At 36.6% G+C, this 14,598-nt stretch overlaps 1 protein-coding gene across 6 annotated transcripts in view; it reads right to left on the minus strand.

The window, feature by feature from the left end:
* The window catches only part of osbpl6 (oxysterol binding protein-like 6), a 67,247-nt gene that overhangs the window by 36,034 nt on the left and 16,615 nt on the right, over positions 1 to 14,598 (minus strand). For all 6 annotated transcript variants that reach the window (XM_084121848.1, XM_084121846.1, XM_084121850.1 and 3 more), the window contains exons 2-3: positions 8,087 to 8,356; positions 61 to 177 (exon numbers count right to left, since the gene is read on the minus strand). In XM_084121848.1, the coding sequence (XP_083977974.1) occupies positions 61 to 177; positions 8,087 to 8,233 (264 nt within the window). In that variant the 5' untranslated portion in view covers positions 8,234 to 8,356. The remainder of the gene's footprint in view (positions 1 to 60; positions 178 to 8,086; positions 8,357 to 14,598) is intronic.

Raw genomic sequence — 14,598 nt, forward strand, 5'->3', positions numbered from 1 at the left:
ACTAAAACCAGTGAATCAGACCAGTGGGATCAGACTGGTTTGTTGTTTTTTGTTTCTAACCTTGTGCCAGCCCTTCAGGGGCCATTTCCTCCTCTTCAGCATGAAGCCCTCGTGCTTCTCTGGCCTCTGCACATGAGTTTGCCCGATCCTCAGGCCCTCGATGATTTCCCAGCTCTCCTACACAGGGACAAGATCAAATATAAGAAAACCAAACCCATGGAAATGTAAAAGCCATTAAAGTGCACACAGACAGCTCTATATCATTCATTAACACCAATAATAAACATGAGATGGAAATACTGAGAGAGTTAGAATGAATGAATGAACAAAAGATTAAATCAATGTATACAGAATTGGTTTAGCAGCCGATATTAGTTTGCGAAAAAAAAAAGAGCCAAAAAAACAAACAAAAAAACAAATTAAAAAAAGCATTTAGATCGAAAGTGTTTACAGCTAATTTCAACTGACTGAACAAAATGCCAAACTCATTAGAAACATCATTAAACAGACATCAGACCAGTGAGGCTCGGCTGAGTGAAAGCGTTATCTAGAAACACACAAATCATGAGCTGGGAGAAAAGCATTCCTATGAACAGATTTTATAGCACACACTTTCAGAAGATACTGTGAGGTGTTTAATAACATGTGTATTAAATATGCAATATGCAAGTTGCATATTCTGGTTTGGTTTGTTCTGAAAAGGACTTGCACATGCATCACAGTTATTGAAATATTCCTGCAGATGAGCATTAACTCTGGTACACACAGTGGCATCAAATGGAAACATGTATGCTTAATAATGGACATGGTCCCTTCCAAATGAATACAAATAAATAGAACAATAAATAAATAAACAAAATGTCAGCTGTCACATTCACATTTTTTGAAGCCATTATCATAATAAATAATTTTACACAAAACATTACATCAAATAGCAAAAGAAGCAAGTTTCTTTATGTAATATATAAATCATTGGCATGAATAAGTTAACTGTAAGTCTACTTCAATTACAGTCAAAGGTTTATTTTAAGTATAAAAATTAATACTAAAATAGTTCACTTAAACTAAACTTAGTAGTAGTAGTTTATTGAGATTATACTTCAAAGTGCACATTCATAATTCAATTCTACACTTAAAATACAAGTAAAGGTATACTTTTGTAAACTAAAAAGTGGGCCAACTAAAATGGTACACATACAAGTACACTACTAGTACAGTGATTTTTGTATACTTGCTACATAAACTGCACTCAAATAAACCTGGACTTTACCGACGTTTACTTAAAGTCACCAAGAAATCAACATTGACGATTCTTATTTTTATAGAATACAGACGTAATTATTATAATTGATTTATCCAAGCACATTATTTTCTTGAAATTCATGTTCTTCAGCATCTCTTCTCTTCTATGATGACGAGGGCGGAGCAACCTGTCACTCACATGAGATCCACCAATAGCAAACCACAACCATCCAATCAATTCCACACAGACAAAATCAAGCCCCGCCCACAATTGTTCTTGTCCGTAAAGCCTATCACTCAGATATACGACACAATAAGGAAGTTCCTACTTCAGTTTCATGACGACTTTAATGAAATGAACTTGAAGTATACTTCTCTTCTGTAAAGGGTAAATGTGAGCATCAGAATGGTGATGGCTGCTTTAGACACAACGCTCATTAGTTCATGTTAATGATGTCTGATATTCAGCTCCTACTGCCGCCACAGTGACAGAGAGTTGAGGTTTATTTGCACTCTTCCTGAAGTGTAATAATCAGTATTCATCTGTGTTGACCAGTTGTGTCACATTTTGTGGCGACTACTCTTTCTATCAATTCAAAACCATTTATTTATTTTATTCTGTCAGCAAAAGTGTTGGATAGTAGGCGAATAAGATAAAATAAACGTAAATGACGACTACAATGTCTATACCGAATGTATACAAACTTCTTCAGTAGCTCCTGCAGAGTTAGTAAAGACTTGAATGAGCTCCTGCTTTGTTGAAAGTCGATCTATTATAGTAATTTCACTGATTTAGCAGCCCTTTTCTGTATAAGTGTGCAGTTCTCGCCTGTAACTGGCTTTAACACACCTTATGGTCATTGTCAACAGCCTTGCTTTAAACAACCAAGTCAGCTGAGAGGAATGTGACCATCATGTGATTCATTTTGGAGCTTTGTTGATGTCTTTTTTAATCCTCATGGACAAAAGAATGGGAAAAAATATTTCCTGAACAACTCTGAAAAAGTGAGCGGTCACTAGGGGCTTTCGCACCGGAGGAACCTTTTCATAGTTCCTACAACTATTGGTGGAAGTTCCTGGATTTTGGTGCGTTCGCACCACAGGAACTGGGAACGATTTTAGTTCTAGGAACTCCTTTTGGAGGAACTAATTGAGCTCCTACTTAAGAGTCGGTCTAAACCAGCACTATAGGAACTACCAGTGACGTTAGTTTGATCGGCCGAACGCACGTAAAACACCAGCAACCGCCAGTTTTAAAAAAGCTGTGTAAACACACAGATTATAGCCTATATATTTACTCCACAAACTAACTCTACAAACATGGGAAACAGTGATAGATGGACCTCTTAACCTTTACACTGAGGAGAAAATCCAATGCAAATTTGAGGGGACCAAGACAAACATGATTATGTATTTCTGCTCAGCTAGGGACATTACTGTCTACTTTCTATGTACGTGATATACTTTCTATGGTGCGATTGCAACCAGAATGCAACCTGAGGGAACCATTCGTTCTCTGGGAACCATCCTGGTGGCTAGTTCCTATAACTAAAGCCGCCTTTCCACTGCACATGACAAACAACAGCCATCACACCGGAAGTCATTCATTTGCAATGGAGAGTAGTACGGGAGCTGCGTGGAGTTCCCATCATATGCGTATGCGGACATTTCGGATCCGATCTTCCGAGCTTCGGATGCGTTGAAATATCTGCACTTCTGCGGACAGACCGTAATGGTCTAATGGATGGATTCTAATCAAAACTATGAGCGTGAAGCTAGAATTACCAATATTTTAACACTTTAACGTTATTCTGTAGACGCTATTCCTGTAACATGGCGGTTATTAATAATTATGGCAGAAATAATTATTTTATAATGACTAAATCAATATTTATGTTGATTAGCTCTATAAAATCTACTATTTTTTTATTTTAGATGTATTGAGGGTCATTTGTTTTGTGTGGACATATTCATTCATGCATTACATTCATTAAAATCATTCATTTTACCATGGTGAATAGCCGAGGGTAACGGTTGCTTCACGACCAATTCACCCTTCACTGGGAGTTTGATTGACAGGCGATCTGACCTATCATAATCCGCCGAATCTGGCATTTAGTCCGACAAAGCAGTCAGGAGAGTTTGTAGATATAACGTCGGTGGCCTTGAAACTTGAAAAACAGTGTGTACTGATGTCTTTCCGTTAATTAATCCTAAATTAACTTAGAAGGAAGAGATGATCGGTTCACGAGCAGCTTTAACTGAGCGATCTGTCAGACACATTAAAGAGCCACAAAACGGCATTTATAGTTTAAATTTCTTTAAAAAATTACCAAATTTGTAAGTTTGTAAGACTTTGTTTAATTTCAAAAGTAAGCTGGTCTGTCCTGTCTGTCAGCGCGTTGTCAGTGTCCTCTCTGCTCCGTGAGAACATGATGTGTGGCGTGACAGCGGCATGGCTTGTCGGACACAGCAACAGTAGCTAAAGGGGGCGGGTCTATGCGAACAGTCGATTTCAAAGGTCCGCACGACTGCCGCTAGGGGGCGAAATGCGACAATCGTATGCGAATACGAATGTCGTGTGCAGTGGAAAGGTATGGAAGTAAAATAATGCCAAATGTTTTTGAAACAAAAAAGCCAGTTGAATTGCACTACTTGAAAAAATATACATTGCATTAACCATGCTTGCATTTTAATGCATTGTATTTTTAGGGCTTCCATTTTTATGGGCTGAAATTCAACATGGTTGAATATTTAAGCTGTGAATATTTCAATTCAAAACATTTCAAACACATTTCATTATTAAAAATTCAATAATCCATATTCACCTTTCATATTTCACTTCCAAAATATTCAAACTGTTTAAAAATACAACCTATAATATTCAACAGGCATTTTTCGGTCCATTTTATTTCGCTTTGCAAATTCACTTCCACAAATGCAGTGGTACAAATTCTACAGAAAATTCTACATTGACATCCAGGAACAGGAAAAGCAGTAGATTACCGAGCATACTCTCCATCTGCTGTTAGTCGACCTCACCAGCAGGTGGTGCAAAAGCGCGCGTTGTTGACCAGCAACAGTTAGAGCAAGACATTCATTCATAAAAACTCATGTCAGCAATGTAAGTGTAGTATTTGTGATTATTATGACGGCTTTTTTATGTTAAATTCAGTGTCTTCACGGTTACTTTTCCTGTGCAGCCTACAAGCATCTTTCTCTACCGTGAATGAGATTATGTTATTCCCCCAATGCGGATGAACATCCAATGTTACATTTGAGGTTGACGTAATGTATATTTCTCTTGGTTGTTTAGTTGCCTTAACTTTATATTGCGGAGATGTGCTGCATGCAGTAGGCTACTACGGTTTCCCTCAATGCTTTAGGATTCCCCTGCTGAACATATAAAACGCTTAACGTAGCTTAATGGACTAATACTGTGATATAAAAGACCAAACTCGCAGGCAAGCAGATGGACTCAGAATATGAACTTAACGCGCAAAGTTTAATGCTGAGCGTTTCCCAGTGATATACTGGCACAAAGTTGGCTTGACATTGGACATTCTCACATTTAGGGACCGTCTCTAAGTTGCATAAGACATTGGTATACACGTTTCTAACTTCAATAGCATTTGCATAGAACGACATACAGTCATAAAACCAACTGTTAAGTGTTCATGTAGGTGTCAGGCATAATGCGCACCCTTTAGATTTTTGATATTTATTCAAATATATTGAAGTTAGAAACGTGTATGCCAATGTTGTATGCAACTTTAGAGACGGTCCCTAAATGTGCGAATATCCAAGTCAAGCCAACATTTACATTTAGTCATTTAGCAGATGCTTTTATCCAAAGCAACTTACAGTTAAACTAACAATAGGACTACAATATGCAAGTGCTATGATCCTTCCCAGTTTAATCTAATGCAGTACATGTACATGTATATATATATATATATATATATATATATATATACACACACATATATATATATATACATATATACATATATACATATATATATATATATATACACAATAATACACAATAATACACTTGTTTCATTATTCATTAAGATAATAATTAATAAATGCACGCATAATTATCAGTGAACTTGATAAATGTTGCAGATATGTTTTGCTATGCATGCACAAACAAATGCCTTTCAACTTATGTGTGCAAAATTCAGAATAAAATTAATGTGCAGCAATTTGTACAAATAGAGAGTCTAGGTCTACTATACGTGTTGTAGCCATTAAATAAGCTCATTTAGTTTAATATTTGTTAAAATATCATAATGTTATTTTTTCATCTATGTTGATTATGAAAAGTGAACCGCACGAGTAAGATAGGATGTGCAATATCGAGAGACATGGCGTGGGTCAGACATGATTTTGACCACTTAATTAAATTTTGTTTTGTAGAAAGCCTTTTTTGAAGTGAATTTCATTTTGTATAAATTGTATCTTAATTTTAATAATTGTTTTATCAACCAATTGCCTGGATTTAATAAATATAGCAAATATAGCAGACGATAGGCCTAATCATGCAGGCGCCCGCGCGGTCACTTGCATTGCTCGTGAACGGGAGCGCATCTCATCCTAATTTTACGAAACTCAGCGTAGGCCTCACAGACATGAAATATATCATAAGAAAGCTTGAAATGTCTTTTTAACAATTTAAAACGAAAAGAAATAGGCTACTCTCTGATTATGTAATCCATGATGTGCATTTCTCTCTATAGGCGCGTTCACTACGGAGATGGCGATCGTCAACTTCATCTTTACAGCTGTTGTTGCTGTTAATAAACTAAAAATAATAGGCCTATAATTTTATTAAACAATTAATTAAATGAAATTGTAATTGTATTAAAATAGCAACAAAAAAAATCCTTTTTTTTTTTTTTTAAACCTATGCTAATTACGCATTAAATTCAGGTAGGCTACTGAGTCGCTGTCCTCAGTGCCCAGAAAAGCGCTGAAACAGAGATGAAGGGGAACCCGTTTTTATTTATTTTTTATTTTATGGCTTATTTTAACTGGCCCATCCAGTTTTCTGGAGGCCCACCTACAATCAAAATCCTGGCGCCGCTAGTGCTTCACAGCGTCTGATATCAAGAAATAACAGACCGCATTCCACATTGGAATTCAACCAAGCCATGTAATAGTGTTTAATAACTTTCAAACGGTAGAGCCTGTTCCTTTATAACATAGCCAAAGGTCGGTGTATTTTTGCTTTATACATTTTAGACTTATTCTCAAATTCAGATTGTGTTGGGGGGCGGGATTATTAGGCAATTTTAATCGGACAATTTGACCGGAGAGATTTAATTTTGTCGGACATTTCTTTTTTTTTTTCGGCCAATGTCTGGCAATTACCGGACAACGGAAACCCTGAGATATATATATATATATATATATATATATATATATATATATATATATATATATATATATATATATATATATATAAATATGAAGAGTTCAGATGCAAAAGCCTCTAAGTGCCATCTGAAATTTTCTTCTAGAATGATTATTTTTATCAAGCTTGTATTTTTAAGTTCAGTAATTTCACTTAAATGGCAATGAAAATTACCTATTAATTGTCATTTAAGTGAAATTACTGAACTTAAATATACGAGCTTGATAAAAATAATCATTCTAGAAGAAAATTTCAGATGGCACTTAGAGGCTTTTGCATCTGAACTCTTCATATTTATATATATATATATATATATATATATATATATATATATATATATATATATATATATATATACAGTATATATAATATAGAATAGAAGAGAAAGTGTTGGTATTAATTGATCAAGTGTTGATTTTATGCCAGTATATCACTGGGAAACGCTGACCATGAAACTTTGATGCGTTAAATTCATATTCTGAGTCCATCTGCTTGCCTGTAGCCTATATAGTACAGCCTACATCCCCAATAAGGTGCGAGTTTGGTCTTTTATATCACTGTATTAGTCCATTAAGCTACGTTAAGTGTTTTGTCCCGACGGAAGGGGAATCCTTGAGTATGAGGTATTGAGGGAAACCGATTATACAGTAATCTCGTTCATGGTAGAGAAAGCTGATAACATGTAGGCTACACAGGGAAAGTAACAATGAAGTTATTGAATGAAACATAAACACAGCTTTTGTGTCTTTATCATCTTTTCCGCATATATACTGACCCAAATAATCATCACAAAAACATAATGCATGCTCAATTGCTGTAAATTAGTTTTTTTATGAATGAATGGCTTGCTCTAACTGTTGCTGGTCTGGTCATCTGCTGGTGAGGTCGACTAATGGAGAGTATGCTTGGCAATCTACTGCTTTTCCTGAGTTCCTGGATGTCAATGTAGAATTTACTGTCGAATTTGAACCACTGAATTTGTGGAAGTGAATTTGTGGAAGCGAATTTGCAAAGCGAAATAAAATGGACCTGTTGAATATTATAGGTTGTATTTTTAAACAGTTTGAATATTTTGGAAGTGAAATATGAAAGGTGAATATGGATTATTGAATTTTTGAATGTTTGAAATGTTTTGAATTGAAATATTCACAGCTTAAATATTCAACCATGTTGAATTTCAGCCCATAAAAATGCAAGCCCTAAAAATGCAATGCATTAAAATGCAAGCATGGTTAATGCAATGCCTATTTTTTTTTTCAAGTAGTGCAATTCAACTGGCTTTTTTGTTTCAAAAACATCTGGCATTATTTTACTTCCATAGAAAGGCGGCGTAAGTTCCTATAACTACCCGGTGCGAAAGCCCCTACTGTTGCACAGCCACAGCTTTTGTCTTCCTCTGTCTCGAAGCAAAGTCGGCCTCACCTGTCGACTGTCTCTCTGAGACGAAGAGGAGGAGGACGCGCTCTTGTGGGTGGGGGTGGAGCTTTTGTGTAAAGGGGTGGAGCTCTTGTGGATGGGCGTGGCTCCCTTCTCCTCCAGGCTGGTGGCTCGGCTATGATGACGAGACATGATAGCGGCTGCTGTCCACCTTCTGCTCTCTCTCAACCTTTTTATTTAGTGTCTCTTCTTGTCCCTCCAAAGCACAGCATGACCTTTGAATCTTTGTGCAGCCAAACGATTGAGCGCTTTCACCTGAAACACAAACAGTGGAGGAAATGAGAGTCAGAAACAAGGTGACAGAGAGGTCAAAGAGGTCAGTACGGGTTTAAGGATGTCAAATTTATCATGGTTCAGTTCATATATTGGTTTTATGGTCACGGTTTCAATTCACTAAAGATTTTATGTCACAATCTCTGATACACCAGTTAGGAAATATGATGCAATAACACTGTATTCAATTTCTTTAGCTACAATTAAAATAGAATTATAAAACAAATTTAAAGTCCCTCTCTGGTGAAAATCTAGTTTTTAATGTTGTTTATGTGGTGTTTTTAATATGCTTTAAGACAAACCATGTGTGCATTCATACGTCGACACCATTGCTGAGTATTTTCTCCTTAAAACTGCAGTGAACCAAAGACAGTCTCAAAAACACGCTTTGAAATCGCTGGTGTCGCCACAAACTACCATGTAACCAATCAGATCAACGTGTGATCGTCATCAGGTGGATCTCTGAGCTGGAGTGAGTGAGTGGAGGCGGGGCTCATTTACATATTCATAGAACCGCGTATACTAAATGAGGCAAGGGTGTCAAGTTACATTGAAGCTATTTTTTTTAAGAATAAAAGGATTTAAATATGTCATTTAGGTGATCAAAGATTAGTTTTAAGGGATAAAATGATGACTACAGGGGGAATTTAAATTAAATACATTTAACAGGGCTTGGTGATATAAATTACTTATATTACAAGTGAACTATTTAAAAATATATTTTTAAAAAACAACTAAACTTCACCCAGAAGCATTATTTGTGTGTTTTATTCTCAAAATGTTAATTCTTGAATATGAAATAACTAATGATGACTTCCATATTATCATAATGACTTATTGGCCTTTTCAGTCATTTATTAATAAATCAAGCAGCTCGTCTAGTCTCTTCAATGTCAGAAGTTCATATTGCCACAGCAGTGAATTGCACAGCTAATGAATAAGGGTTGGAAATTCAATGATCATTGATCAGAGATCTCATCCAATCTGCATCGAGCAGGACTCATCATGTTTTTCGCCCTGTCAGTGTCATTAAGAGACGGTCTATGGACCGTACGACAAGCCTTGAGTTACAGGCCTCACTAGGGTTGGGGATCACAAAGAATTTAACGATTACATTTCTACTTAATTATTCCATTATTGATTCTTTAAGCAGATGCTCCAGTCTTCATTCAAAACAAAAACATTTAGGTGCATGTTTTATTGTTTCTTTTTTTATAATTATTATTAAAATGCCATTTATTACAATGGAATTGTGTTCAAAATCCATGGCGCCAATTCACTTAAAGGAGAACTCCGGTCAATTTTAACATTGAGCTCATTTTTTTGTAAATTTGGAGTGCTGTCAGTACAGAGAACAACGACAAAAATTGGTGTTGCCTACACCGTGTTATCCTCTTTTTAAAATTTGCACCCTGTTGACTTCAATGGGGCAAGTTTTAAACCTGCTTTTAGCCTCTTAACATCCTTGATGTGTCATTACAAGTGCACAGCCAATGTGAGTGATTCCTTCAGAGTGAACACGGGTGAATCTGACTGCAGTAGATGTGAAAGATATGAATAAAAATGAAGTTAATTCGGCCAGCGCACATACCTGTATTTACATCCTGTTTTCGGTCGAAGTCCATAGTAGTCGATTGTCGAGTTCACGCGCGTGATCATAGGTAACTAAGCAACAGTGGAGAACTCGACAATCGACTACTATGGACTTCGACCGAAAACAGGATGTAAATACAGGTATGAGCGCTGGCTGAATTAACTGTCCTAACCGATTTTTGTCGTTGTTCTCTGTACTGACAGCACTCCAAATTTACACAAAAATGTTAAAATGTTAAAATTGACCGGAGTTCTCCTTTAAAGTCAAGGCATGGCAAGGTCAGATGACATCATCCAATCTAACAATATCATGTGACAATATCAATTAAATTAAGTGAAGAGTGACAGAAGAGAGAAAGACAAAAACTGCAGTTAAAAATTAACCAACAGCATCAAATTAAAGATAATCATGCACTGTAGCTTTGGATATAACCTGGAAACTGTTGATATATTAACAAATATATTAACTTTCGCCTAGCACAAAATTTTGTCACAAAGCGAGTGATTTACTCACAATGTTGACGGCTGTCCGAAGTGACTAATAGATGAGAATACCAAATACCAAATTACAATTTCAATGATAGAGTAGAAGTGGATTTGCCAAATACTGCCAAATACACACAAGGTTTACATAAACACAGTTGGTTATGTCTAAAGTGAACGAAAACAGTTGAGAGAAAATCGGATTCGAGTTAACCGATGTCTGTTTCTAAATGCAGGTCTTAAAGTGACAGAACCTAGTAAGCATGCTGTCGCTTGTCCTTAAAGGGATAGTTCACCCCAAAATAATTTGTCATGATTTACTCACTCTCATGTTGTTCCAAGCCTATTAATTTCTTTCTTGTGCTTAACTCAAAAGAGGATATTTTGAAGATTGTGGGTATTAAACGTTTGCTGGTCCCCAATGACTTCCATAGTACGAAAAAAAACACTTTTAGTCAGTGAGGACCAGCAACTGTTTGGTTACCCGCATTCTTCAAAACCTTTTATGTTCAACATAAACATCAGGTTTAAAACAACTTGAGAGTGAGTAAATGATGACAGAATTTTCATTTTTAGGTGAACAATCCCTTTGTTAATAAAACAACAAAAGATAAAATCACTCACTACTCTTGACTGAAGAACTTTAATACAGCAGCTTTAATGAGAATCAATGTATAATTTATACAGTTAAGTGTATATAGTGTTTTATTTTTATAATTATTACATTTCTTTCTTGAATGCTACTGTTAAATACATCTCCTGTAGCTGAAAAAATAAATAATGCACTGTTTATTTCATTTGTATATTATGTTGTGTATCTTTGTTCTTATTTTTAATAACAAAGATAAAATATAATGACATAAAGATTTTTATCTTCGCCCACTTTGGCCTAAATGTATGCCATTATTTTACATTTACATTTATGCATTTGGCAGACGCTTTTATCCAAAGCGACTTGCATTGCATTTCAAGGTACACATTTACATTCTCAGTTCTTGCTTTCCCTGGGAATCGAACTCATGACCTTGGCGTTGCAAGCGCCAATGCTCTACTGTTTGTTTAAAGAAAGGCTTTGTTTTTAAAATAGGAAAATTAGTTTGGCTGTCTTGCTCAGTCACGTGCAAAATAGTAAAACCAACATGAAAAAGAATCGTGATAAAATCATGAATTGTGATTTTCCTGAAAACAATCATGATATGATATTTTGGCCATATCGCGCCCCACCCCTCTACTTGTGCTACAACTGTTTGGCCTGTGCTACACAACTTTCATCCTCTGTAGCACCAGTGCTGTGTGCAAAAAAGTTAACGTACAGCCCTGCCTTAAGGAAAATCTTTTAATTTGACATTGTTTTTTAAAAGTGTATTTAAGTCTGTTAAGGAACAGTCATGATATGCTCTCTTTAAGTACACTTAAGTGGCTTTTTATTTAATGAATATTGTCTACAAGTACATTTGAAGTACACTACAAATGCAAATTCAATACAATTAAGAGCACCTCTTTTTCACAAAGGTAATTAGTCAAGTGCTCCTAGAAAGAACTGTTTCGATTAATAATAGTACTGGCAACCCCAGGCTTCTTCAAGAGACGCACTGTATAAACGTGCAGGTGTTTCGAGGAGGAAAGTATAATGTTTTGTGGTTTAGGACATTCTGTGAGTACAGTGTGTAACCGTCGATGTGTGTGTGTGTTTTTTTAGTCTCTGCATGTGTCTTCATGTTGCAGTATTGATTAGTCATGCAGTATGGAGAGACTTTGACCTGCCTAATTAGACCCAAAGGAACACACACACACACACACACAAACACACAGTCATCCTGATAGCTACAATTTAAGAAAAGCTGTTTCAATAGTGGGCACAGTTACAAGTGAGATAACAGGATACATCTGTGCTGGCCTTCCCAACCCAAACATGCTTAGCAAGCACTCTGGGGTAAACACAAACAGTACATGAACACACACATCTATAATTTAAGGGCTTCCACCCCCTCCTCCAGCACATTAACTGAGCCGCGGGAGCCCGGGGGGGAGACGCGGGGAAACACGCATCACATGCTCAACCCGCCACATGAAGTGATAATGTTTCCCTCAACAAATTTATATTCGCCATGTTCCCTGAACAGCAGCTTCACACGCTGATGAATGAAACCTGCACTGAGCTCAGCTACAATCCTAATGATTTGACTGATACACTGAATTGAACGCACAAACTAGTTTATTGATCGGTTTTCCTCTTCGCTTTTAGGTCTTATCACACTTTACAGCAGTGAGAAGAAACAGTCACACACACACACAGAGTGAATGTGTGAAACACATCGGATATTGTCGCAGACTCTGGAGACAGTGCAGTAAAGCTGCCTGAAGCTAATTATCAGGGCTATGTCCTGTTTTATGTGTTTGAGTTTTACAATGAGTTGGTTTTTGCGGTTTTCTGTTTCCTTCGCTCCTTTTTCCTGCTTAGTCTCCTAGGTTACTCATTGTTTGATTATCGTTTGCACCTGATCATCATTAAGTTGAATAGTTGCTCTTGTATTTAAGCCCTGTGTCTTTCCAGTTCATTTTCAGGCCCCGTTTACACGTACATGGTTATTTTGAAAAACGGAGACATTTCCCTTCGTTTACACGCAAACGGAGAATTTGCGTCTGAAAACGATTCTTTCTAAAAACTCCGGCCAGAGTGGAGACTTTGGAAAACTTTATTTGCATGTAAACTGAGAAAAACTGAGTTTTAGGGAGCCGACGTCACAGTATGTGACTGTTTTCGGGATCTGATTGGCTAACGTGGGCTTGAGCTTCTCGTTACACTGCTCTTGACGGCATATACACGGGTTCGTGTAACTAACACTTTTCTGAAAACTGACAGGTGTGCACAATGTTATTTTTGAAAACGGAGAGGGGTGAAATGTGTACGTGTAAACGTAGCCTCAGTCCTCATCAGTACTAAGTTGGTTGTTCTGTTCATGTTGCTGAGATTCTAGAGTGTTTTGTGAAGATTTGAGTTTGTTTCTAATAAAAGTATCTGCTGCATCTAGATCGCGCCAACTTTCTTTTTTTCTGCAACCACTGCAGCACACATGACACTAATGAAGCTGGTCTCAGGACTTATTTTACTCACCTTCACTGCAGTAATAAATGGACAGTTTGAAAGAACTGAACAAATTAACGTCCTAATCTGAGGTGTAAAATGAACATCTCTTTTATCTCATATTACCTATTATATTTCTGCTCTCATACTCATGAGACCAGACGAGAAGTGGCCAAAACATTGGCCTGATATTCACAATGTTGCTTAATTTTTACATTTCCAACAAAATAATATCAAATCACTTTCACTTACAACACTGTCACGTCAGATGTGCGTATGCATCATTAGACAGTCAAACTATTAAAGTGTGAACAAACATCTAACATCTCCAATTAGTCTTTATTCATTAACTTGTTTTGAGTGCATCTGTACAGACACTTTGACTTTGATTACAACAACTGTCAATATAGAATATTGTACCATGATAATCTGTTGGGGTTTTTTTTGTAATGAAAAATATAATATTAGTGCAAAAAAAAAAGTGTGCAAATATGTCATGCTTTTGTGCCATTTAGTTGGTCTGGATCAAGCAGATCAAAGTAGCAAACACTAGATCTAAAGCACTGGAATATTCCCCCGTCAGTCAGAAGAGAAATGAGCAAACGTTTTATGAAGTAGATTATGATAAGCAAGGACACAATGCGCATTAGCCCAGAACAGTGTCATCTTCCCAGCAGCAGATGATAAATGAAGAAGTTGCTCACACACAAAGCTCCATCTCTGTGACTGTACATTAGCCAAACACAAAAATACACTGTGCTTAGATCCTCTTCAGACGGGCTTCTGATGAAGCCGCACACCAACAGAAAGAGGAAGACATGTTCTGTGGTAACATGAAAAGTGGAAGAGAAAAACGAGAAGTGCTCCATTTATAATCATATTGGTAGAAATCTGGTACACTTCAGAAATAAACACTGAGCCAGCTGCACTACTTATGTAAGCATGAACTGACTGTTTTCAAACAGGTTTCCTGAATGTTTTCCATTGGTTGAACACCCTGAAGCATGGAGAGCTGCAGGATGAGTTCGCATTTTAGCACTTCCAGTCCCATCGTCCTGAAGAC

This window comes from Abramis brama (assembly GCF_963993115.1).
Source record: "Abramis brama genome assembly, chromosome: 8".
Taxonomy (NCBI): domain Eukaryota; kingdom Metazoa; phylum Chordata; class Actinopteri; order Cypriniformes; family Leuciscidae; genus Abramis; species Abramis brama.